Source organism: Cervus elaphus, chromosome 25 (assembly GCF_910594005.1).
Source record: "Cervus elaphus chromosome 25, mCerEla1.1, whole genome shotgun sequence".
NCBI lineage: Eukaryota > Metazoa > Chordata > Mammalia > Artiodactyla > Cervidae > Cervus > Cervus elaphus.
The window spans coordinates 66,834,022-66,859,270 of NC_057839.1; the positions used below are offsets into that span (position 1 = coordinate 66,834,022).

General features: G+C 52.7%; 1 protein-coding gene across 3 annotated transcripts; it reads left to right on the plus strand.

Annotated features, from left to right (window-relative positions):
- Window positions 1-410: 410 nt before the first annotated feature.
- MED10 (mediator complex subunit 10) lies at window positions 411-24,578 on the plus strand. Of its 3 annotated transcripts, XR_006337801.1 has the most exons (5): window positions 411-616; window positions 1,490-1,573; window positions 5,465-5,567; window positions 22,032-22,295; window positions 24,428-24,578. XR_006337801.1 is itself a non-coding variant. In XM_043887551.1 (4 exons), exons 1-4 carry the CDS (start codon window positions 495-497, stop codon window positions 22,071-22,073), a joined length of 351 nt encoding a protein of 116 aa, XP_043743486.1. In that variant the 5' UTR covers window positions 411-494; the 3' UTR covers window positions 22,074-22,779. The 3 variants fall into 3 exon arrangements, 2 of the variants coding, with proteins under 2 accessions (XP_043743486.1, XP_043743485.1); XM_043887551.1 differs by lacking the exon at window positions 24,428-24,578 and having other exon boundaries at window positions 22,032-22,779; XM_043887550.1 differs by lacking the exons at window positions 22,032-22,295; window positions 24,428-24,578 and adding an exon at window positions 8,059-8,656 and having other exon boundaries at window positions 413-616.
- The last annotated feature ends 671 nt before the right edge of the window (window positions 24,579-25,249 follow it).

The following is a 25,249-nucleotide window of genomic DNA, read 5'->3' on the forward strand; positions in this document are numbered from 1 at the left end:
GCTACTCTTTCCAAGTACAGCCCGCTGGGCTTCAGCCTTCTCCGCATCTTCCCTTCTAACAAACCTCAGGTAAAGGTCAGGTCTCGTTTATCCCGATTTTACGGATGACCACAAGAGGTTCAGAGGCTAGCGAACTTGCTCAGGGCCAGGGGAGACAGAGCGGGAACCCAGAGGTCCCCACCGATGGGTCTGTGTGTCCCTCAGCCACGCCTGCAAGTCCTGAGGACCAACACCTGCTGCGTGCCGCTCACCTGGCGGGCTTAGGGATGCTGGGGCGGGACCGAGCTGACTCCGCCCCGCCCCGCCCCGCCCCGCGATCAAACCACGCCCCATACCCCGCCTCGCGCTCAAGCCCCGCCCCGGCAGCCCCGCTCCGCCACCCAGGCCCCGCCCCATCCGGCCCCCAGAGGAAGCGGAAGTGGTGGCGGGCCCGGACGGAAGCAGGAAGCGGCGGGGCAGGACGACGCCCGCGGCGGTTTGCGGGCTTCGCGGTGATGGCGGAGAAGTTCGACCACCTGGAGGAGCACCTGGAGAAGTTCGTGGAGAACATCCGGCAGCTCGGCATTATCGTCAGCGACTTCCAGCCCAGCAGCCAGGCCGGGCTCAACCAGAAGCTGTGAGTCGCACGCGGGGCGGTGTCTGCCTGGGGCCGGGGTGAGAAGCCAGGGTCCGGCCGCGAGCCTCTGCCTGCCCCCAACTGTTGCTCGGGGGCCTGTCCCTCCTGATCCAGGCTGTGCGCAGGGGCGCTGGCCGCTGCCGCCTTCTTGCCGCCTTGCCCTGGCTGGGACCTTCCCTTCAGGCCCCATTTGGAGAAGTCATCAGGGCCAGATAACAGTTTCCCGTTTCAGGAGGAATCGCATGACGGTGGGTGCTGGGGGCAGAGAGGGGCCACGGAACGCTTATGAATTAGTTTTTCTGGCAGCAGCCTTGTGCAGGCCCTGGTGCTAGGCCCCTGGGATGGGCCAAAGGCGGAGTCGAATGCTGTGGACACGGGCTCGCAGCTTTATGGGGGGTTCAAACATAACAGGCGTGTTTGCAATCCCGCCTCCGTACCCAGTGCTGTGGGACCAGCCCGATGTTCTAGGAAGGCTCCCAAGCCGAACTGAAATTAAACCAGGCCTAGTGGGTTTCTTCCTCCAGACTCTGAGGATGGACTCTGGAAGGCCAGTCCACTGCGCCCTGCCGCCCCCCCCTCCCCCGCCCCGTGTTGTCTCAAAGGGGCACACAAAATCTCAAGAGGCTCCTGCCCTTATTCCTGTTGGTTTCTGACCCCTCAATATTGGTAGTTCCTTGTTCAAAAAGAAAAATCAAGGGATATGTTAGCATACTGTATAACTCCAGAGCCTTCCGGGGAATCCTAGCTGACCAAAAAGCCGAGAGCTGCCTGTCGCCTGTTGCTGTGTAAGGAACAGGCCTCTGGAGCCCTCCTGGGCTCGCTGTGGGTGGGGCCCAGTGTGGTCATCTAAACTAACCTCATGTTCTCCCCCAGGAATTTTATTGTTACTGGCTTACAGGATATTGATAAATGCAGACAGCAACTTCACGATATCACGGTCCCTTTAGAAGTATTTGAGTAAGTACTGTTCTTGATATTTCTGATTCTTGTTTGGTTTTCCTGTAATGAGTTTCTTATCATAGGGCTTCCCTGGTAGCTCAAATGGTAAAGAATTTGCAGTTCTTGGGTCGGGAAGATCCCCTGGAGGAGCGAATGGCAGCCCATTCCAGTGTTCTTGCCTGGAGAATTCCACGGACAGAGGAGCCTGGTGTGCTACTGTCCATGTGGTCACAAAGAGTCAGATATGACTGAGCAACTAACACTTTTCCTTGACCACCAGTGTTTAAGTGTCTGCTGTGTGGCAGGGATGGTCTGGGTGCTAGGCAGATGCCAGGGAAAAAAGCAGACAAAAATACCTGCCTTCATGGAGCTTATGTTCTAATGGAACTAAAAAAAAAAAAAAAAAAAGATCTCAGTATAGTATTGTTCAAAAAGTGTTACAGTGAATAAAGACTCTTTAAATATTTGAAAGACATCATAGGCTCTCAAGATCCTACTTAGATGAAAGGTCAGCCCCATGACTTCCTGACTTCTTTCTTTTTTTCCTTGAGAAGGAGAAAGTCTTATGTGGCTGTATTATAAATTAAAAAAAAAAAAACAAAGGCAGAAACAACCCGAGAAGTATGAATTTGGTCTGTGTCTCCCAGACTGCCCTGGCAGTGCTAGTTCCAGGAGATGATAATATGTGTGTTATTGGGGAAAAAAAAAAAATCTTCAGACAAGGATGTTTGGGAAGGATGTTTACTGTTTGCTGCAAGAGAGTTACTTGTTACTTGCACCAGGGTATAGTCATGGCCTGGAGAGCGCCTCTGGGAAATGAACTCTTTTAGATTTTATTAATCCAGGTTTTAGTGCACTGATTTCACAGGTGAAAGAACTGATAGGTAACTGCATGGGCTCTTTAGCTAGTCAGTGCTGGAGCTGAGGCTAAAATTCTGGACTTTCTAAAATTTTATTTTATTGAAGTATAGTTGATTTGCAATGTTGCATTAATTTCTTCTGTACAGCAAAGTGATTTAGTGATATATGTGTTTTTTTCACGTTCTTTCCATTGTGATTTATCACAGGGTGCCACATGTGGTTCCCTGTGCTGTACGGTAGGGTCTTGTTGTAGTGGCGGGATCTCACAGAGACCGGTCTCCGCCTCCGCTGATCTCAAGCTCCCCGTCTCTGCCTTGCCTGTCCTCTTCCCCTTGGCAACCACAAGTCCGTTTTCTGTGTCGTGAGTCTGTTTCTGTTTCAGAGATGTGGTCGTTTGTGCTGTGTTTTGGATTACACCTATAAGGAATAGCATATTATATTTGTCTTTGTTTTTCTGACTTCACTTGGTGTGATAATCTCTAGATCCATCCATGTTGCTGCAAATGGCGTTATTTCCTTATTTTTTTTTTTTAAAGGCAGAGGAGTATCTAACTATATATATACACACACACAGACGTACACAGACATATACCACATCTTCTTTATCCATTTATCTGTTGGTGGATACTTATGTTGTTTCCATATCTTGGCTACTATAAACAGTGCTCCTGTGAACACAGGGGTGCATGTATCTTTTTGCATTTTAGTTTTGTCTGGATATATGCCCAGGAGTGGGATTGCTGGATTATGTGGCAACTCTGTTTTTAGTTTAAAAATCCTGGACTTGTGTTGTCCTTGACCAGGGCCAGTTCTCTGGGCTAAACAGCCTTTCTCCCAGAGCTGGCTTAGAACAGCAAGAGAATTCTGGGGCTTTCTGCAGTAAAACTGCAGATGTAAATCACTAGAGTTCCTTGCACAGTAAAGGGAAGAGTTATCATTATCTGTCCCCAAGTGTCAGAGGTAAAAAGCCTTGTCACAGCACAGCTCAGCAGCTGAGCACCCAGTGAGGACACACAGGCTGCACTTTTCATGGTCTCAGCTCTGTCCTGTGCCGCGGGCCAAGGGGCGTGGTGCCCCGGGAAGCACGTTACAGCTCTAGACTCCTGGGGTGATGGCGGGAAGGTGGAGCCCAATTCCCTTTCCCGGAAGAGTCCTCATCAGAGCTGTTCTGGTCCTGAGTGTGAGGGATGAATAGATTGACAGTTGCCAAGGGCCGCTCCTGCTTCTGAAGTGGAGCAAAGGAGAGAGGCTCCTGAAGGGGTGGGGATGGTGAGGCTCTGCCATCGCAGCTGCAGCCACGGCTGGTGGGCCGCAGGCCGGCTGAGACCCCCGTGGGGCTGAGATGAGGCCTCCAGGCATCCAGCAGGCAGCAGTGTGCAGGGCAGTCGCTCTGTGCCGGTGGTGGAGGGTGTCCCCAGGGCCTGCGCCTGTGGCAGAGGTGGCTGTGAAGCTCGGCCCTCCTGTGGGGAACTCGGGGTCAGGGAGTTGGCAGACCTGGGGTTCAACCTTCCATCGTCAAAGAAGCGTCCAATCTAGGTGACGTCCCTATTGAAAGGGTGGTTTATTTTGGACACTTGGGCCCGACAGATTTCTCTCACCAGAAATGGATGGATTTTGCTTAGAATTAATCGTAACTTTGGCTTTTTTCATTCTATCATTTAAAATACATCACAGTAATAAGGGATTTCTAGAACTTTTGATTTATTAGTATTTTGCTGTGTTGTAATGGAAGGTCAGTTTTTATACTATCAATAGCAAGTTTATGTCTTTAATTTGAAGTGATAATTTTTTTTTTAACTGAAGCGTAAAATTGGGACTTGGTTGTCATGGTTTTCTTTCTTTGTTAATAATTCTGTTTAGCCGAGTGACCTGCAAGTCTTCAGGCAGATCCTTACCCAAGTGAGATGTGGATGTTTATCTAGGTGTGTGCTCAACGAAATCTTTGGGGTGACAAAGACATTTTGGGGAAGTTGAAGTTTCAAGAAAAATCGTTTTATATTGTTAAATAATTGGAGAGAATCTTAGTTCAATTCAAGTTACTTAGAAATGTATCAATAGACATATATACACTGCTGTATTTAAAATGAATAACCAGCAAGGACTTAACTGTACAACAGAGGGAACTCTGACAGTGTTATGTGGCAGCCTGGATGGGCGGGGAGTTTGGGGAGAATGGATGCACATATATGTATGGCTGAGTCCCTTTGCTGTCTACCTGGAAACTACTGACGTGGTTAATTGGCTACATGGTGGTGGTTTATTCACTAAGTCAGGTGCAACTCTTGTGACCCCGTAGACTGTAGCCCGCCAGGCTCCTCTGTGCATGGGATTCTCCAGGCAAGAATACTGGAGTGGTTTGGCATTCCTTTCTCCAGGGGATCTTCCCGACCCAGGGATCGAACACAGGTCTCCTGCATTGAAGGCAAATTCTTTACCGTCTGAGCCACTGGGGAAGCTCATACCCCATACTTCTCATACCCCACTGGCTATACCCCAGTACAAAATAAAAAGTGAAAAAAGAAAATAGTATATCAGCCCCGTCTCTCTCCAGTTCATAAACTCATCTCAGGACGGGCAAGGCCGGCTCTCCTGCTCGGGCGCTTCCCTCACCCATCCCCTCCAGGACAGGTGCACCCAGGCACGGCCGCTTCTCTCTGTGTTGCCCAGGCCTGAGGCTCCCGCTCACGCTTGGCTGTATCTTGTCAAGAGCTGCCTGACCTCACAGGCTGTCATGAGGATGGAGAGGTGGTGAAACCTTTTGAAAAACACAAATGCTGAAAAATGCCTGACCTGGCGCGGCCACGGAGCTTGCTTGGGTTATAAGTGATCGTCACTTGACTTCACGAGTTACTCATACGATGAGAGTAACATGAGAGTGAGTCACTGCTGCGTGTGTAACGAAGGAGCCCGGACCCACCTGGCTCCCGGACACCCTCCAGACAGGGCCGTGAGGTTACAAGGCGCTGCCCGTGTCTTTTCCCCCGTGAGGAAACTGTGAGAGGAGGTGTCAGCCGTGAGGGTGTTAACAGCGATGTTTCCTGTTTCCAGATACATAGACCAAGGTCGAAACCCCCAGCTCTACACCAAAGAGTGCCTGGAGCGGGCTCTGGCTAAGAATGAGCAAGTTAAAGGCAAGATTGACACAATGAAGGTAAGGTTCTTATAAATAGGAAGTAATGTCAGAACATCAAGAAATGCTCACAAAGCGAATTTGGCTGATAGACTGTGAGACATCAGCTATCTGACCGCATTACACGTTGGAGACTTCTGGATTGTGGAGCAGTTATTGCTCAGTTGTTGTTTAGTCGCTAAGTCATATCTGACTCTGCGACCCCATGGACTGCAGCACGCCAGGCTTCCCTCTCCTCCACTGTCTCCCTGAGTGTGCTCAGACTCATGTCCATTGAGTCAGTCATGCCATCCAACCATCTCATCCTCTTGTCCCCTTCCCCTCCCACCTTCAGTCTTTCCCAGCATCAGGGTCTTTTCCAGTGAGTGAGTTCTTCGCATTAGGTGGCCAAAGTATTGGAGTTTCAGCTTCAACATCAGTCCTTCCAATGAACACCCAGGACTGATCTCCTTTAGGATGGACTGGTTGGATCTCCTTGCAGTCCAAGGGACTCTCAAGAGTCTTCTCCAACACCACAGTTCAAAAGCATCAGTTCTTTGGCACTCAGCTTTCTTTATGGTCCAACTTTCACATCCATACCTGAATACTGGCAAAAGCATAGCTTTGACTATATACGAACTTTTGTATGCCAAGTGACGTCTCTGCTTTTTAATTTGCCGTCTAGGTTAGTCAGAGCCTTCCTTCCAAGGAAATAGGTAATAAAATTAAATATCAAGGAGCTGTGTCATATCATAAAAAAATGTGACAACGTGGCAGTCTTTTAGGAAAGTCACGGGTAATTTTTGTAGCGTTAGCTGTCATTGACTAACTGTGCTGTTCCCATTTGTAAAGTGTCAGTGTCTCCAGCCTGCCTGGGGTGCTGTCTGAGCCCCTCAGTCAGGCCCGTCCCTGCCACTGCAGGCTGTGGGCCTGGAGGCTTATGTACCATCCTCCTTTTCCTCATCGGGATCCTTGCCAGTGGCCAACTCAGGCCCCCTGTACCTGATTCCCTGCTCTCCACAGAGACCCTGCACTTTCTGTGTTTCTTGGTCTTGATGAAGTCTAGAAAGCTCTGCATCTTGAGCATGATGCCTGGAATTGTTTCCTTATACTGACTCGTCCGTGATTCAGACTGTGGGGTGGGCACTGCACCCCTTCCGGTTGGCCTCTGACAGGGAACCCCCCTGCCTCCACCCTGGTCTTCATTCCGACCCGGCCTCAATGACCTCGAGCCCCTCCTCGCTGGCTACTCCCCGGCCGTCTCCTCTGCTGGGACCCCCGCACGTCTCTGTGCCCTGCCCACCCTCTGGGGTCAGCATCTCTCCCCCTTGGGGAGGCCTCGCGGGCCGGCCTTCTCTGCATCCCTGCCCCGTGTCCCCCGCGGCCCGAGCCCCAGGAGTCCAGGAGCATGAGGTGTGTGTTGCCGCTGTCCCCCGGGTGCAGCGTGCCGCGGGGTGTCCCGTGTGCTGCGGGACAGCTGCGTGGGGACCGCGGTGACGGCCGTCCTGTGCTCAGGGCGGGGGTCCTGCCCCGGGGTCGCTCTGCGTGTTGGCTCGTGTGGCACCCGTGGCCCCCTTCTGCTTTGTCAGCCGGAGCCTGAGCTGCTCTTGAGCTGGGCATCATCCCCGTGAGCTGCGGTGGTTTGGATCGCTGTGTGGCTGAGCTGTGTCGTCCAGCAGGAACCTCCACCTCACGAACAGGGTGGAGGCCCCTGGGGGTTGTGCTCCCGGGGCCCCGTGCTCCCCGCCGTCGGCCTGGAGGTCACCTGCCCACAGTGACGCCAGCGGCTGTCTGTGAGGTTTGCGTTCCTTTCTCTGCCTCTTGGTGTCATTTCCTGTGACCGTGAGCGTCTCGCGGGACAGCTCGTGCGCCCGGTGGGCCACGTGCAGAAGCCTGCTTGAGCTCTGTCTCCGGTGGCTTCTGGAGTGTTGGTGCGCAGTCTCCTTTGAGGATGTCTTCCTGTCTTCACCTAAGGACAGTCTCTTTGTTTACCCCGCCGTGCGGCTTTACTGTACAGCTCGTTGTAAGAAAAGGTTTTGAGATGCTGGCCTGTGTTAGCTGCATCTGGGGTCAGATTAAGACAAGTACACTGATACGAAGGCCCAGGGAGCCCCGGCATTTGGGGAAGACAGGCTTCCGGTACTCCAGAAGGCTTGCTCGAGCTGTGTGCGAACAGTGACCTTGATGCCGTGTGAGTTAATAATTGCTCAGTTAAACATTATGTGAGGATTCCTGTGCCGTGTGCAGAAGCCCCCTCCACCCGTGCGGCTGGCTCTTTGTCGTTGGAGGCCGGAGGGAAGAAGCGGCGTTTGAGTGGACCTCCCCCTCGCGGGCGGCTCTGCTGTGCCGGGGCTGCGGACGCACCGCGGTCTCAGCAGCCCCCTGCTGCGTGGGCGGGGGCGCCTCCCGGGGCCGAGCCCACAGCACCACGAGGGCACGGGCTCCCCCGAGCTCGAGGCTCCGCGGCCGTCGGCTTTAACTCGGGTGACGGGTCCCCAGAAAAGCATGCTGATCGTGTGTTTTTCCTCCTTAGAAATTTAAAAGCCTGTTGATTCAAGAACTTTCTAAAGTATTTCCAGAAGACATGGCTAAGTACCGAAGCATCCGAGGGGAGGACCACCCTCCCTCCTAACTGCACCCGCCCTCCGTCTGAAGACCCTCCTTGTCCTGCAGCGTTGGTCGTGGCCCCCAGGCCGCTGTGACTGAGCGCATGTCCGTGCCCTTGTCCCCGTCGCGGGCCCCTGGGGACGGGGCCTGCGGGCGTGCGGGCAGTGCCCCCAGCCTGCCCTCACCCCGCAGACGGCTGGTGATCACACGGCGTCGAGTGCGAGGCATGTGAGTCTCCACGGCCAGGCAGCCTTGGAAATAATGTGATAGGTAAACCAAAAGTTTTTAAAAGCCGTCGCTGACAGTTTTCTTTTAATGCACTCTTTCTGTTCCTTTTTTTTTTTTTAAATGTCAAAACTGAAAAAAAACCGGGAAAAATTGGTTTAACATGAGAAGTACTTTAAGTTGGTTTTAAGTACTTTAAATTGTATATTTTTGAGTATGGTGCATAAAGAATGCGTTCAGTGGAACTGTGTTTCAAAGGACTTCAGTTTGTGTAAAGTAATAAAGTCTTTAAATACTTACTTGCTCTGTGGAATTGTTTCTATAACATTTTTATAATTTAGTGCTGTGTGTCTTGTAAACCATGGCCACTTCGCTCAAGTGTGAGGAATGTTTGTAAAGAGTGTCCTGCGGGCATTTGAGCAGGAAAAGCAAAAGCAGAAGGCAGAACTTGGTTCCCTGCAGCCTGTCTCACAGGGGCCCGCGGGTGTGTGACCACGGTTCAGACGTGTTCCCGCCACCGCCGCCCCGGGGTCCCGTGTGTCAGCCTGGGGCCGCTGCCGGGCTGCATGGGGTTACTGCGCCCTCTGACGCCGCAGGGCCGGGTTGGCCGCGGGAGGCGGTGTGGTTGCTAAGCTCGGGTGATGCTGTTGCTGCATCCGTGGGCTGACTCAGGGTCACCGGCCCAGGGCAGTGGTTTTCAAGGGTCTCACAGACCACCCGCCCCAGAATGTCCTGGACTCATTCATTGGGAAGGTGGATCTATTGGGTCGGGGGCTCTGGGCTGGGGCCCCGGGAGCTGCCTTGTTGTTTTCCTGCCCCTGGTGACTCTGGACCCCTGGGATCGAGACCCGCAAACGGGACTTGAGTCTCATGGGAGGGGTGGGTGTAGATGGGCACCCGCTCCAGTGACTCTGGACCCCCTAGGATCGAGACCCGCAAACGGGACTTGAGTCTCATGGGAGGGGTGGGTGTAGATGGGCACCCGCTCCAGTGACTCTGGACCCCTGGGATCGAGGCCCACCACTGGGGACTTGAGTCTCACGGGAGGGGTGGGCGTGGACGTGGGGCACCCACTCCAGTGACTCGACCCCCTAGGATCGAGACCCGCAAATGGGACTTGAGTCTCATGGGAGGGGTGGGTGTAGATGGGCACCCGCTCCAGTGACTCTGGACCCCTGGGATCGAGGCCCACCACTGGGGACTTGAGTCTCACGGGAGGGGTGGGCGTGGACGTGGGGCACCCACTCCAGTGACTCTGGACCCCCTAGGATCGAGACCCGCAAATGGGACTTGAGTCTCATGGGAGGGGTGGGTGTAGATGGGCACCCGCTCCAGTGACTCTGGACCCCCTAGGATCGAGACCCGCAAATGGGACTTGAGTTTCATGGGAGGGGTGGGTGTAGATGGGCACCTGCTCCAGTGACTCTGGACCCCCTAGGATCAAGACCCGCAAACAGGGGACTTGAGTCTCACGGGAGGGGTGGGCGTGGACGTGGGGCACCCGCCCCCAGTGACTCCGGACCCCCAGGGTCGAGACCCACCACTGGGGACTTGAGTCTCGCGGCAGGGGGGGGTGGGGGGTGGGGGGTGCAGGCTGTGGTGTCAGCTGAGGCTGCCCTCGCTCCCCGAGGGGTCTTGTGTTGGCGAGGAGTCGCGGACCAGGCCCCTAAGGAAGTTGCTGCCTCCTCGTCAGTGGTTCGTCCTGAGCGTCACCAGGAAGGGCCTCCTCTCCTGACCCGGTTTATACCAGATGAAGACTGCCCGTCCGGTAGGCTCAGGCCCTGGGCGCTCCTGCACTGGCCCTGCCACCTCCGGCCGCCCCGTCACCCTCCCGTGGGCATCGGGAAGCCCAGCTCCCACGAGCCCACTCGGTCCCCAGCACAGCCCCCAAGCTGCAGGAGGTGGTACCCTCTCATGGCCTGGAGCGGCACGGGTCCCGCAGCCCAGGCTCACGGCAGGCGTGCAGAGAACGCGTGTGCCTGTCCAGCGCGGGTTCTGACGCACACGGTTCTGCTGATGAGGTAGACGGCTGTCTTCTGCACTTGGCACAGGGACCCGGCTGCAGTAGACCCTCCGCGTCCTCGAAGCGTCGCACGATCTGGATGTGGGCGTCCCGAATCCCCAGCCGTGGAAGGTGTGTTTGCACCCCCCTGCCTGGCTGCCCGGCAGGTCCATAGGCATCCTCGATTCCCGTCGGTTCCGGAACGCGCAGGACGTCGCTGGCCAAGGGGGCTGTGCTGCCCGCCCTGGGCCCGAGGATCAGGCAGCCTTTGGCCGTTTACTGAGGATCCTTGAGACAGTGAGTGGAGGCGCTTATCGAGCCGTCAGGGATGGTGTAGAGCCCCAGGGTGGGGGTCCGCTGACCCCGGCCCAGCGGGGCAGGGCTCGCGAGGCAGGAGTGCCCCGGAATGGTCTCCCATCTCCTTTCCAGTACAAGTTTGGGCCCGTGGTGGGCAGCCTTGGGACGCGTCCGCAAGTCTCACACGTTGACCTCCGTTTTGCACCATGCCTGGTGTTGGCATTCTCTGCGTGTGCCCACCAGGTCAAGTCCTCTTCAGGATGACCAAGCCCTCCAGGCTCAGAACGGACACCAGGGTCAGCAGGCAGCCTTCCTGCAAACTCACCGTGAAGAGGGCGTGTGGAGCCTAACTGCCCACGGCCTTTAGGTTTTCCCGGAAGCTCCAGGACCATATCCCGGACTCAGGACGTGCACCCTGACCTCGCGCCCCTCCCTGCCCCCCGGGTCCCAGGACCCCTCCTCTCGTTTCAGTCAGAAATTTTGAACTCTGATGACTCATGTTATCCTGGTGGCAGCCATCCTGATGGGCTGCCTCTCTTCCCATCACCCTTACTCTTCCTTGACACCTCATTGCAATTTCCTCCTTTGATTTTTAAATCTCTCCTCTGCCCACTTCCCCTACACACTGATCAACGAACCAACCAGCCTGAAATACCACTGGTTTTCAACCATTATGGCACCAAGATGTGGATCCTGGGGCCTGAGCTTTAAATCAATTAGCTGCATAGATTATTTTAACGATCGATCACCTAAGCAACCTCTGCAGTTAAGAAAAGGAAGAAAACCAATATGAAGCCCTGACTTTATGCAGAAGTAGGATGGATGCCCTTCCTGTGTTTGAGTAGATAATCAGTTGTGTTTATTATGGAAAACTCAGAAAAATACAGCTAAGAAAGTCACCCAGTTTTGCTGTCCTGACTGTTAATATTCTGCTTTTTATCCATCTGGACATTTTTTCTACTAACACGCGCACAAATGAAGAGCTAGATGTGGAATTATTCCTGCACACGTGAGTTAGTAACTTGGTTTTTTCTTAGACAGCATACCATGAACACTAGGCCAGTCAATAAACTCCTACATAATGTTTCTGTAACGCTCAGCGTGCTGTGAATGTGTGTCAGACCCGGGTTAAGCTGGCCTGGGTTTGTTGACTACGTCTGCAAGGAAGCCCGTGGGGTAGTTTACAGGCAAGGAAGCTGAGGCACAGAGAGGTAGGCGGCCAGCTCAGGTCACCCAGATAACAAGGCAGGGGGGCAAGGCATGCCCCTGATTTCCAGAAGTCAGAAATCGAGGTGGGTGGGGCCACGGCCTCCAGGGGCTCCAGGGGCTCCAGGGAAGGGTCCTTGCTGCCTCTTCCGGGTTTTGGATGCTCCGGGTCGCATCACTCCAGTCTCTGCCTCTGTCTTCACGTGACCATCTTCTCTGTGTCTGTCTCTCTCTTTTTTAAAAAAAATCTTTTGAATTTGTTATAATATTGCTCCTGCTTTATGTTCTGGTTTTTTGGCTGCAAGGCATGTGGGATCTTAGTTCCCCAACCAGGGATTGAACCTGCACCCCCTGCATTAAAAGGTGAAGTCTTAACCCCTGGATCGCCAGGAAAGTCCCCCTGTGTCTCTTATAATGGCGTTTGTCATTGGGAATTCCAGGATGGTCTCATCTCAGGATTCTTAACCTACATCGGCAAAGACTGTTGCTAAATCGCATTTGCAGTCTGAGAGACAGAGCTTTGCAGGCCGGCTGCCGTTCTCCACCCGCCACTCCACCTGTAAGGCACGTCTGCGCTCAAGGTCCTGGGCATGCTGACTCGGGAGCGGCCGTGTCCTTTCTCCCAACCAGATCCGCCCAGAGTCCAGCCGCACGCCCCCTGCCTCCCAACGCCCCCACCACGGAAAATGTCCGCGTCCCTCTTCCCAGCAGGGGCCGGTCAGGAGTACAGAATCTAAGATCTGCGGCTGGAGAGACTGCTAAAATATGATGTGTCTATGGAGAAACAGGAGCAGCGTCTCTCTTCTCCCTGGTCCCGTAAGAGCCTTTCTTGCTTTTTGAAAGGAGAAAGTTAAATGTTATAAAAAGAAACAGTAGTTACAGGCTTTTTGGCTTGGCGATAAGGACGAAATACTGTGGCTGATAGTGGAAGTTACAAAGCAAAGAGAGAAGGATCCCTGCAGATGGCCTTGACACACACACGCATATACACATACACACACACACATGCATATGGAAACACATACACACACATACACACACACATATACACATACACACACATACCTACACACACACACACACACACATATACACATACACACCCAGATACACACACACATACATACAAACACATATACACACACACACATATACACAAACCCAGATACACACATACACAAACACATGCACACACATATACACAAACATACAGACATATACACACACATACACATACACACATGCATACACAAACACATATACACACACATGCACATACACACCCAGATACACACACACACACAAACACATGCACACACACATACACAAACACATACACACATACACACATATACATAGACACACAGACACATGCATACACATACACACATGCATACACAAACATATATACACACACACATACACATACACACCCAGATACACACACACACACAAACACATGCACACACATATACATAGACACACACATAGACACATAGGCACACAGACACACATGCATACACACACACATACACACAGACACACATGCACACACAAACATATACACACATATACATATACACACCCACACCCAGATACACACACACAAACACATGCACACACATATATACAAACACACATACACACACGTACACAAACACATACACACAGACACACATGCACACACATATACACAAACACACATACACATATATACATAGACACGCATACACACACACATAGACACACAGACACACATGCACACACACATACACAGACACACATACATACACACAGACACACATGCATACCCACATACACACACAGACACACATGCACACACACACAGACACACATGCATACCCACACACACACAGACACACACACACACACACAGACACACACACACACACACAGACACACATGCATACCCACACACACACAGACACACAGACACACATGCATACCCACATACACACATACACACACATATACACAAACACACATACACATATATACATAGACACGCATACACACACACATAGACACACAGACACACATGCACACACACATACACAGACACACATACATACACACAGACACACACAGACACACATGCATACACACATACACACACAGACACACATGCACACACACACAGACACACATGCATACCCACACACACACAGACACACACACACACAGACACACACACACACACAGACACACATGCATACCCCCACACACACAGACACACATGCACACACACACACAGACACACACAGACACAGACACACATGCATACCCACACACACACAGACACACATGCACACACACATACACAGACACATACACACACAGACACACATACACACACAGACACACATACACACAGACACACACACACAGACACACGTCCATATGACGCAGTCACACAGCTGGCAGCGCCTTTGTGCAGGAGCTGCGGGGGGCGGGGGTGGGTGGAGGGCAGGTTCCTGAAGGGCCTCCACGTTTCCGTGGCTGCGGCCGCTCTGGAAGACGCTCCCATTGGGCTCTGAGAGGACAGGTGACAGGTCGTCAGGTCTGCAGGTCCTTGTGTGACGGGGCCTGGCCCAGGGGAGTGCGGGTTGCCTGTGGCTTCTGAGCAGGTGGGTGAGGCTTCACCCCAGAGCTCATCACACACAAGCTCTGCTAGTCATCCGTAGGAGCAACGTTTCAAAAACCAAGCATTTAAAAAGAATTTTGGGATTTTTTTTGGGGGGGGATGGGTGGGTAAGTGTGCTATGAACAGGGTTCCCTGGTGGCTCAGAGGGTAAAGAATCTGCCTGCAATGCAGGGGATGCAGGTTCGATCCCTGGATCTGGAAGATCCCCTGGAGAAGGAAATGGCAGCCCACTCCAGTATTCTTGCTAGGAATTCCCATGGACAGAGGAGCCTGGCGGGCTACAGTCCACGTGGTGTCAAAGAGTCGGACATGACTGAGCGACTAACCGACAACAAAGTGCTGTGAACACCAAGAAAGACCGTGCACACGCCCATTTACGTTTGAAAACAAGTTGGCCATGCGGGATTAGGTTAGATGCAAGGGTTGCCTTTAGCTGCCGTGTCTGCCTCACCCGGGACCGCGTGGTTTACCCCCGTGTCCACTCCAGCCCCATGGCGCCCTCCCCCACGGTGACCGAGGGACCCCTCTGCTGTGTGAGCAGTTCGGGTCAGGATAGACGGAGGGTTTCCCCCAGAAGCAGAACCAGAACACGCAGCCACCCATCCCAGCTGCCCAGTCTCCAGGGCTGTGAGGACCACACGTCTGCGGTACCTGGTCAAGGCTGCTGGGAACAGACCAAGGCACGCGGCTCCTCTCCGTGCTCACTCGGGACACTTTAGGCACTCACTCAGTCCTGATCGGACAATGAAGAGTTGCTTGCTTCTATTACTTCTCTCTTAATTTTGCTGAGCCTGACTGTCTTGGCTCCCAGAGCGACTGTCTCAGAATTTTTTTTTGCCTCCTAACAGTCCACCCACCGGGATGTTCAGCGCTGGTTAGGGGGGTGGGCGTGGGGTGGGGGAGAGGTGATGCGAAGGAGGGTGGTGATATTAAAACAGCTCTCTGCTTAGACAGGCTTGGAGGTGCCTGTGCCCAGCCGCTCGCTACTTCCTTTATTTTAAACTTCTCCTTCCAAGACAGGAAGTCCAAGACGGGAGGCAGACAGATTGGACAGGCCTTGACGTGGGTGCAGACCACGCGGCTCGCAAGAGCAGTCTTCTGGCCGTTTTTATGGCAGAGACAGTAGGGTAACGAGGCAGAAGGGGGGCAGGCTCGCTCAGCAGCTGAGCACGCACAGACGGAAAACGAGGGCTGCGCTGCTGGAATGTATGTCCCCGGCCGTATTTATAGCAGCGTCTGGTTCAGAAGGAGAAATCAGCGGAGCATCGGATCCGGGTCCGCCCCGCCCCCTTCCCCGCGGCGGCTCCCTGCAGACACGGCTTTGCTTCTCTTTGCTCTCTCTCCCATCCTGGCCCCTGTTCGACTCTGCACTTGACCAGTTCGCCTCTGCTCCCTGACTGGCTCCTTGGGCTTCCCTAGTTGCCCAGCGATTAAGGTGCTCCAGTGTGAGATAAGTAGGGCTGTTAGAATCTCTTCCAGGGGGATCTTCCCCACTTTTTCTTTTATTTATTTTTTTTGTGGAGTGTTAGTTCCCCTTGGGCTGGAATGTTTCACAATGACCCAGAAGCATTTGTTTTTTCCCACAATCTTTGACATTTCGATGACTTTTAGGGGAGATTAAATCTCATATTACATCAGCAATACTTTAAAAAACAATTTTACATACCTGTCTCACTTGATGATTTAAATAGACATCAAAACTAATCATGTATATGTATATGGTGGTGGTGTTTAGTTGCTAAGTCATGTCCGACTCTTTTGTGACCCCATGGACTGTAGCCCACCAGGCTCCTCTGTCCCTGGGATTTCCAAGGCAAGAATACTGAGTTGGGTTGCCATTTCCTTCTCCAGGGGATCTTCCTGACTCAGGGATTGAACCTGTGTCTCCTGCACTGGCAGGCAGATTCTTTACCACTGAGCCACCAGGGAAGCCCTATATGGGGGAGTGTGTAATTTTATTACATTCATTTTATAACAATTTTATTTTATTACAATGATTATTGACCTTTACTGTTTCATGCGAGTTGGCTTTGAATTAGGGAAGTTTCAAAAAGCAGTGAGTAAAAAAGATAGGAGTTATTTTTTCTCCTTTGACAAGCAATTCCAAGTTGTGTGTCCCAAACAACTGTAGCTCCTCAAAAGCATTAACCAGGACCCACCCACACTGATTTGCTTCTCCCCTTTGCCATTTTTAGCACACAGCTTTTTTTGTCTTCACATCACAAGATGGCTGCGGCACCTCCAGATATCATGCCTGAATTCCAGGTAGAGTAAACACAGAAGAGGCAAGGCAAAGGCTGATGGACGAAAGGGTTTCTCCTATGGAGGCTTTGCCATTTTGTTCTCGAAGGGCGCTGTCTCTCAGGGACTTCTGCCCACCCCTCACTGGCCAGAACGGAGCCTCATGGCTGCCCCAGCAGCAAAGGCGGCAGGCTATCTCACACCTTAGCTTACAGAGCCTTTATCGCAGAGGCGGGCAGGAAGGGAGGGAACTGGAAATGGGGGTCAGACCCGCTCTGACACTTTCAGAACAAAGGGTGACCTGGATCCTCACATTCTGGGTGCTAACGTTGATCCTTTCCCACAGAAACTTACCCTGTAGGGGTAACCCTACTCTGTAGGGTTTGAATTTTGTTCTTTATTCTGCTTCATTAGTTTGATGTGTGAGTTTCTGTCACATTTATGATGTAAAATGGCTTGAAGACTGAATTGTCTGATAGGAAAGAGTCCAGAATGTGAGATACTCATAAACCTCCATCACTGAGCTGGATGATCAAGGGTCCGAACAGGGAGGCAAAAGAACATACATGAAAATTGACTTGTTATTCTGCAAAAATTAACTGAACCAAATATAGTTCTTTAACAGATTTTTATATTATCTCCTTTAGTTACTAAAGGGATTCTCCTTCTTCGGGGCTTCCTTGATGGCTTAGCGGTAAAGAACCCGCCTGCCAATGCAGAAGTTGCAAGAGACTCCGGTTTGAGTCCTGGGTTGGGAAGATTCCCCTGGAGGAGGAAATGGCTTCCCACTCCAGTATTCTTGCCTGGGAAATCCCATGGACAGGAGCCCGGCGGACTACAGTCTGTGGGTGCTCGAAGAGTCAGACACCACTGAGTAACACACAGGGGTAACTTAAGGCTAAAACTTTAAATTTCACATAAGCAAGTTTGGATCCCAGATGGAGCGCTGTGAGGTTTGCGAGTTTAGTTCATCTGGCGAGCAGTGGGGTCTTTTACATTATGAGCCTGAAAGTGCTTGGTACGAAGGTGCATTACACCCTGCTGTCTAAACAGAGCTTGGAACAAGAAGGGCCAGGACTCGGAACTCCCATGGGACCGCTCTGGGAATTTGGGTGATAATATGGATGATAAAGTTTCAGGAGCAGAGGCGTGTCCGTGGCCCGCTTCTCCTCTTGTCCCAGAGCTGCGGGTGAGTGGCTCGTTCACACCTTGCCCCAGGCCCATGCCACCACCTGCCCCTGCTGGTTTCACCTTCCCCCTGCCTGGGTGGTCCCAAGTCAGAGGTCTGGATGCTGCTGCAGCCAAGATGCATGAGATGGGCAAGAAAGGCAGGAAGGGTGTCCATCCTGGTCCTCTGAGATGGGAAGATTCCTGGGTCTGGAGCTGCAAGAACCTGGCAAGCACTGGTTCTACGACGCTTCCTGCATCTTGAGGGGTGGCGAGGGCGGCAACCAAGGACCGAGGAGCCAGGAGGACACTGATCCTGTCTTCCCGGGCTTGATACCAGCCTCAGCCTCTTCAGAGCATCACACCCAGTTTATTCTCAACTTCTTTGCCTTTCATCACTTGCGACCGTCTCTTCTGATCTTCCTAGTCCTCCTGCCTTGTCCCTTCTTGAGGCTGCGGGAGGTGATGGATGCGCAGACAGTCCCAGAGTTCGAAGCCCTCTGCCTCCTCTTCCTATTTCTCCCCCGCTCCTTCCTCCTCCGCCACCTTCCTCCACCTGCTCCTCCTGAAAACGCCCTGAGCTCTGCCCCGTGTCCCCTGCTTGTGCTCCCACAAAGCAACCAGGTGGGCGATGCACTCAGGATGAAGAAGAGAGGGGTCTCCCTCCTGCCTGGCCTCTTTCACACACCCTCCTGGTGCCACACTGCCCACCCCTCGGGGTGCCTGCTCTGTCCATGGCACTGTTAGGGGACAGCACACATATTTTAAGGCAACCTGTTTATGCGGGGCGTTTATTCGTTCTCCAGTGGGCGCAGGCTGGAGCATCTGTGTCCCAAAGGGCCGCTGACATAGTTGCCCACGGATTTAATCAAGAGGAGCATCTGCAGCCCAGAGTGAGGATGAGTTATGAACTGAGGCAGAAAGCAGCACACAGGACGGACCTTTTCTGGAAACTGGGGTCTGGCCCTTTGGCTAGTCCTCAGGTGCGTCTCATGCCTTGTGAAACATTCCAGGAGGGACATTTTCAGGAGGGTGTTTTCATTTCTATTATTAATCACCATTCACTCACTGTCCACAGCGTGCAACCAGAAATCTTCCTCCGCACACAGCCGGGCAGCCTGCCCCCATATCTAACAGGCCTGAAACAGTATCGATTTCACTCTGGTTCTATTGGATCTCTTGTTAAGCTTCAGTAGTCTTCTGTTTGTTTGTACAACTATTATCTTATACGGGGAGCAAAAGCAGACAGTATGCTTAACACTGTGGTTTCGAATGCTCGGTTTCCATGGGGAAAATGCAAACTGGGCAGTGCAGGCCAGCCCCAGCGCCCAGCCTGCTTCTTATTAACTGCGTGTATCTTTCCAGGCAGGCCAGACGCTGTCTAAGCATGTGTTCTGTGTGATGCCTGTAAAAATAAGAATAGGATCGTTGTATACACACTGCACAACGTCCCCCTTTTCTCACTTAAAATACCCCCCGCGGATCCTCCCATCTCGGACCGTGGAGGGCTCGGTCAGGCAGGCTGGTGGCCCCCCATCACAGGGACGCAGCTAGGGGTTCACTCCATCTCTGTCTGGGGAGTCCTTCCCGATTTGCTGGTGCAGATAATGCCCCAGGACACCCAGTTGTTCATTTCATCACACACCATCAGAGAGGACCTTCTTGAAGTGGAATCACGTGTATTTATGTTTTGGTTCAGTTCAGTTCAGTCGCTCGGTCGTATCTGACTCTTTGCGACCCCATGGACTGCAGCACACCAGGCCTCCCTGTCCATCACCAACTCCCAGAGTCCACCCAAACCCATGTCCATTGAGTCGGTGATGCCATCCAACCATCTCATCCTCTTGTCTTCCCCTTCTCCTCCTGTCTTCAATCTTTCCCCGCATCAGGGTCTTTTTGAATGAGTCAGCTCGTTGCATCAGGTGGCCAAAGTATTGGAGTTTCAGCTTCAACATCAGTCTTTCCAATGAACACTCAGGACTGATTTACTTTAGGATTGACTGGTTGGATCTCCTTGCAGTCCACGGGACTCTCAAGAGTCTTCTCCAACACCACAGTTCAAAAGCATCAATTCTTTGGCGCTCAGCTTTCTTTACGGTCCAACTCTCACATCCATACATGACTACTGGAAAAACCATAGCCTTGACTTTTGTTGGCAAAGTAATGTCTCTGCTTTTTAATAAGCTGTCTAGGTTGGTCATAACTTTCCTTCCAAGGAATAAGCAAGTGTCTTTTAATTTCATGGCTGCACTCACCATCTGCCATGATTTTGGAGCCCCCCAAAAATAAAGTCAGCTACTGTTTCCCCATCTATTTGCCATGAAGTGATGGGACCGGATGCCATAATCTTAGTTTTATGTTTTGGTAGTTATTGCTGAATTGCTGTTTAAAGATGGGCTTGTACGTGGGCTCCCAGCATCGCGCATGGAAGCCTGGCCTCTAACTGAGCCCTGCGTGGCTGAGGGCTCAGCCACCAGCTCCTCTGCAGAGGTGGATCCCGAAAGCTGAGATTTCTTGTGCCTCCATCCTTTCAGACGTCTTGTAGCATGCCGAGCCCAGAGGCACATTCACGGTCTCCTGAACAGCTGGAAACAGTTCCCCCAAACTGAGGCCGGGTCCCCAGAGGCACAGAAGCACCCTGGAAGGTGCAGGTCTGAGAGCTTTGGCTGCGGTGAGCCTCGGAAACAGCTTACCCACCACGTCTCACCCCCAGACCCATGGGGCCTGACAGAAGGTGGGCTGGAGAGTCGGCCGAGCGCTCAGGGCTCGGTGGAGCTCGGAGCACACGTGGAGACCAGGTGAGCAGGGCTCTGTCCCTCCCCTGGATGCCACGTGTGTCCTTGGCTGCTTTTGCCCAGGTCCCGTGAGGATGGGTGTCAGCACCTCCCTTGCTGTACCTTCAAAGTCTCACTGCACCCGTGGTGAGAAAGAAAGCTTGCACCCCATGCCAGGACCCTGCACCCAGAGCGTCACCAAGTATCACTGACTACGGCCACACGTGTGGACTCTGATCTCTCCCATGCCAACCCTTCTCCTCTGGGAGCTGGTGACGAGCCACTGCATTGCTTTCACAGCCACCCGGCAGCTGTCGTCCGCTGTTGGAATAAAATGCTCTGCTCCTGGGGTTCTCTGGAGATGAAAGGGGCAGGGCAGATTGAAGCCACCAGGGTGTGAAAAACGGCCGGATCATCCCCCAAGGCTCTGTTATTACTCCTCCGTCCTCACCCACATCCAATTCCATGTCCAGAGCTGCCCATCGACCTTCCTCCAGCCGGCTGGCCACGGAGGACCCCTGGGATGGGGCCGAGCAGGGTCTGGCCTGCAAGAGGGCCTGTGGGCTCACAGAGAAGGCCCTGGCTTGTGCCTCCATCCTTTCAGAAGTCCTGTAGTGTACCGAGCCCAGAGGCACGTTCACGGTCTCCTGAAGAGTTGGGGACAGTTCAGGAGTCCCCACCCATGCAGGGTCTGCAGGGGTCTGGGCTGTGGGTCAGAGACACCCTCACACATGAGGGGAGGTGTCAATGCAGAGAGGAGCCTTCTTCCCAGAGGGATGCGGATGGAAGGAAAGAAGAAACAGATCTGCTCCTTCCCTTCCAAGGTGGATACCTTTTATTTCTCTTCCTTTCTTTTTTAAGACAATCTTTTGTCTCTGTGCTGCACGGGTGTTACTCCAGCTGCAGCGAGTGGGGCTATTCTTGGTTGCGGTGCCCGGCTTCTCACTGCAGGGGCTTCTCTTATTGCAGAGCACGGGCTCTGTGATTTGGGCTCAGTGATTGTGGTCCACTGGCTGCTCTGCAGCAGGTGGGATCTTCCCGGACAGGGACTGGACCCGTGTCTCCTGCAGTGGCTGGCGGGTTCTTTACCACTGAGCCACCAGGGAAGCCCCACTATTCCTCATCCGATTGCTGTGGCTAGGCCTTCCTGTGTTAGACGGAGTGAGAGTGGGCATCCTTGTCTTGTTTCTGATCTCGGTGGGAAGACCTTCAGCTTTTCGCCCTTGAGGACTATGTTGGCTGTGGGTTTGTCATAAATGGCTTTTATTGAGCTATGTTCCCTCTATACTCACCTTGTTAATTTTTTTCCTTTGTTTTTAAAGGAATCCATTTCAAAGTTTTGGAGTTACAAAGCCCAAGAGTAATTGATACCCAGTGAGGAAAGGGACCTGAGGCCACAAGGACCCACCATGAACGTGGACTGACATCCTCCTGCAGAGGCGGCACAGCGCGTCCACACGGCCTCTCTGTGAACACCCGAGGGAAGGAGACCTTGGTCCTTCCCCAAATCGCCCCTTCCTTCGCCTGTGGACACTGGACCGGCAGGCTGCAGTCCTCAGAGTCACATAGGGTCAGACAGCGCTGAAGTGAGTGAGTAGGCATGTGCACACAAACTGTGTTTGTCTGCAGCTTTCTTGTGTTAGCTTTGTTTGTGCGCTATAAGGAACAGTATCCGCATATCCGTCGATAGCTCCAGTATAACATATACTAAGCCTTCCCATGCTAAGTCGCTTCAGTCATGTCCAACTCTTTGTGACCCCGTGGACGGTAACCTGCCAGGCTCCTCTGTCCTGTGATCCTTCAGGCAAGAATACTACAGTGGGTAGCCATTCCCTTCTCTAAGGGATCTTCCTGACCCAGGGATCAAACCCATGTCTCTTACATCTCCTGCATTGACAGGTGGGTTCTTTACCACTGCACCACCTGGGAAGCCCATTAAGCCTTCTCAGTTACTTTTTATTAGAATGAATTCATATTTATCTATCTATCTACCTATTTGTCTACCTGTCATTTCTATCTCTACCCAGTCATCCATCCACCCACTCATCCATCAACCCACCCACCCATCCACCCTCCACCCATCTATCCATCCATTAACCCACCCACCCACCCATCCATCTGCCCACCCACCCATCCATCCATCCATCCATCCATCCATCCACTCATCCACCCATCCATCCATCCATCACCCACCCATCCACCCACCACCCATCTATCCATCCACCCACCCACCCATTCATCCACCCACCCACCCATCCACCCATCCATTCACCCACCCATCCGTCCATCCATCCATCCATCTATCTATCTATCTGAATCTAATGCTGGCAGACACATCTATATGACCCTCAGGGAGGCACAGTGTATACAATCTCCTCCCCTTGAATGTAGGTGGAACCTGTGACTTCTATCCAATAAGATATGACAAAGGAGTAGGCGTGTTCCTCCCATGACCACATTATATTACATAAGACTCCATTCCTAGTGGCTCCAATGGTAAAGAGTCTGCCTGCAATGTGCGAGACCTGGGTTCGATCTCTGGGTCAAGAAGTTCCCCTGGAGAAGTATTCTTCCCACTCCAGTATTCTTGCCTGGGAAGTCCCATGGACGGAGGAGCCTGGCGGGCTATATAGTTCATGGGGTCGCAAAAAGTCAGACACAACTCAGCGACTAACGCAAGCAAGCAAAAAGACATTCTTCCTTCTGCTGGCCTTGAAGATGCACATGACCAGGTTGCAGTCTGCCTCCAGTATAGTGTGAGGAGGAGAGTTAGAGGAGAGAAAGCTGATTTACGGTGGTGGTTACTTCCGTACAAAGACTCAGTCTCTGGAGGGGGATGCTCTCACTCTCAGTGATGCCAGGGAAGCTCCTCTTTCCCATCCTGTATCTGGAACCTAAAGGAATCATATAAACCTGGCGAGGAGGAGACCTGCCTCGGAGGTGTGATAGGCAGAGTTACAGCCCTTTAAAGCTGTCCACCTCTCAATCCCTGAATCTGTGCATATGTTAGGTGAGTGTTGAAAGGGAGTCTGGGTAACAGAATTAAGTAAGTCTGCTAATCAGGTTACCTTAACATATGGAGATTATCCTGGATTATCTGGGTGGACCCAGTGTCACCACAAGTGTCCTTTAAAGCGGAAGGGGGCACAGAAGGAGAGTGAGAGGAAGCTATGAATACAGAAGAGGGGGTGAAGGGAGGCACTGTTGCTGTCTTTGAGGATGGAGGAAACCACCCCAAGTCAAGGAATGCAGGCAGCCCGGAGACACTGACAAAGGCAGGGGGTGGATTTTCTCCCAGAGCCTCCAGAAGAGAACACAGCTCTGATGACACATTGATGTTAGCCACGAAGCCGTTTTTGGACTACCTCCAGAACCCAGGGATAAACGGGTGTCGCTTTAAGCCACTAAGACGGTGGTTCCGTTGTTACAGCAGTAACAGGAGGCTGCCTGAGTCTCTGCACCCCGCGGTCATTCGCTTCCCACCAGCCAGGGGCACCGTGGCCTCGGCCTCCAGAGAGGGATCTCACCCTCGTGATGCCCTCAAGTTCGTGCAGAGTGGCGGTGTCTGTCTGGACACAGAGGCCCTTCTAGAACGCTCCATCAGGGAGAGCCCTCTAGTGGCCGTGGGTCAAGAAGGAAGGGGAGGGCTTCTGTCCCAGAGCAGCAGGAGGGTCCTGACCTCCTAGGAGGCACCCGGGGCAGCTCTCTCTCTCTACAGCAGCCGAGCAAGAAGCAGAACAAAAGACGCCCAGAGAGAGAATGTGGGTCCAGGCTCCCCTGACCCCCCACCCCAGCAGAGAAGAAGCCCAGGAGACAGCCCCCTACGGCGGAAGAGGAAGTCTGCACCCCTCCCACCTCCCTAGTTGACATCACACAATAGGGACCCGGGAAATGTGCCAGCGATGGGACAGACTCCTTGCAGCCCTGGAACACCCAGGTTCTGTGTCTGTAACAGGGAAGAGATGAGAACATGCCTGGGGAGGCTCTGAGGGAGGCAGGGGTGAGACAGGAACTTTTTCTGTGAGTTCCCAGGGGTGAAAGTTTGGGAGGATGCCTCTGTCTTGCCATTTCACACATTTGTCCAGATTTCAGAATTTCCACGGCTGAAGACCAGTGCCCATCTCCTTGGACTGCAAGGAGATCAAACCAGTCAATTCTAAAGGAAATCAGCCTTGAATATGATGCTGAAGCTTGAATACTTTGGTCACCTGGTGCGAAGAGCCAACTCATCGTAAAGGACCCTGATGCTGGGAAAGACTGAAGGCGGGAGGAGAAGGGGACGACAGAGGATGAGATGGTTGGATGGCATCACTGACTCAGTGCACATGAGTTTGAGCACGCTCTGGGAGACGGTGAAGGACAGGGAAGCCTGGTGTGCTGCAGCCCCTGGTGTCGCAGATTTGGACACGGCTGAGCGACTGAACAGCTCTCGCCGTTTCCCACATTCGTCCGGGTATCAGAATTTCCGTGGCTGAAGCGCAGCGCCCATCTTCTCGCTGGCGTATTTCTTGTCAATAAACTCTAGAGATCCGTGTGCAGA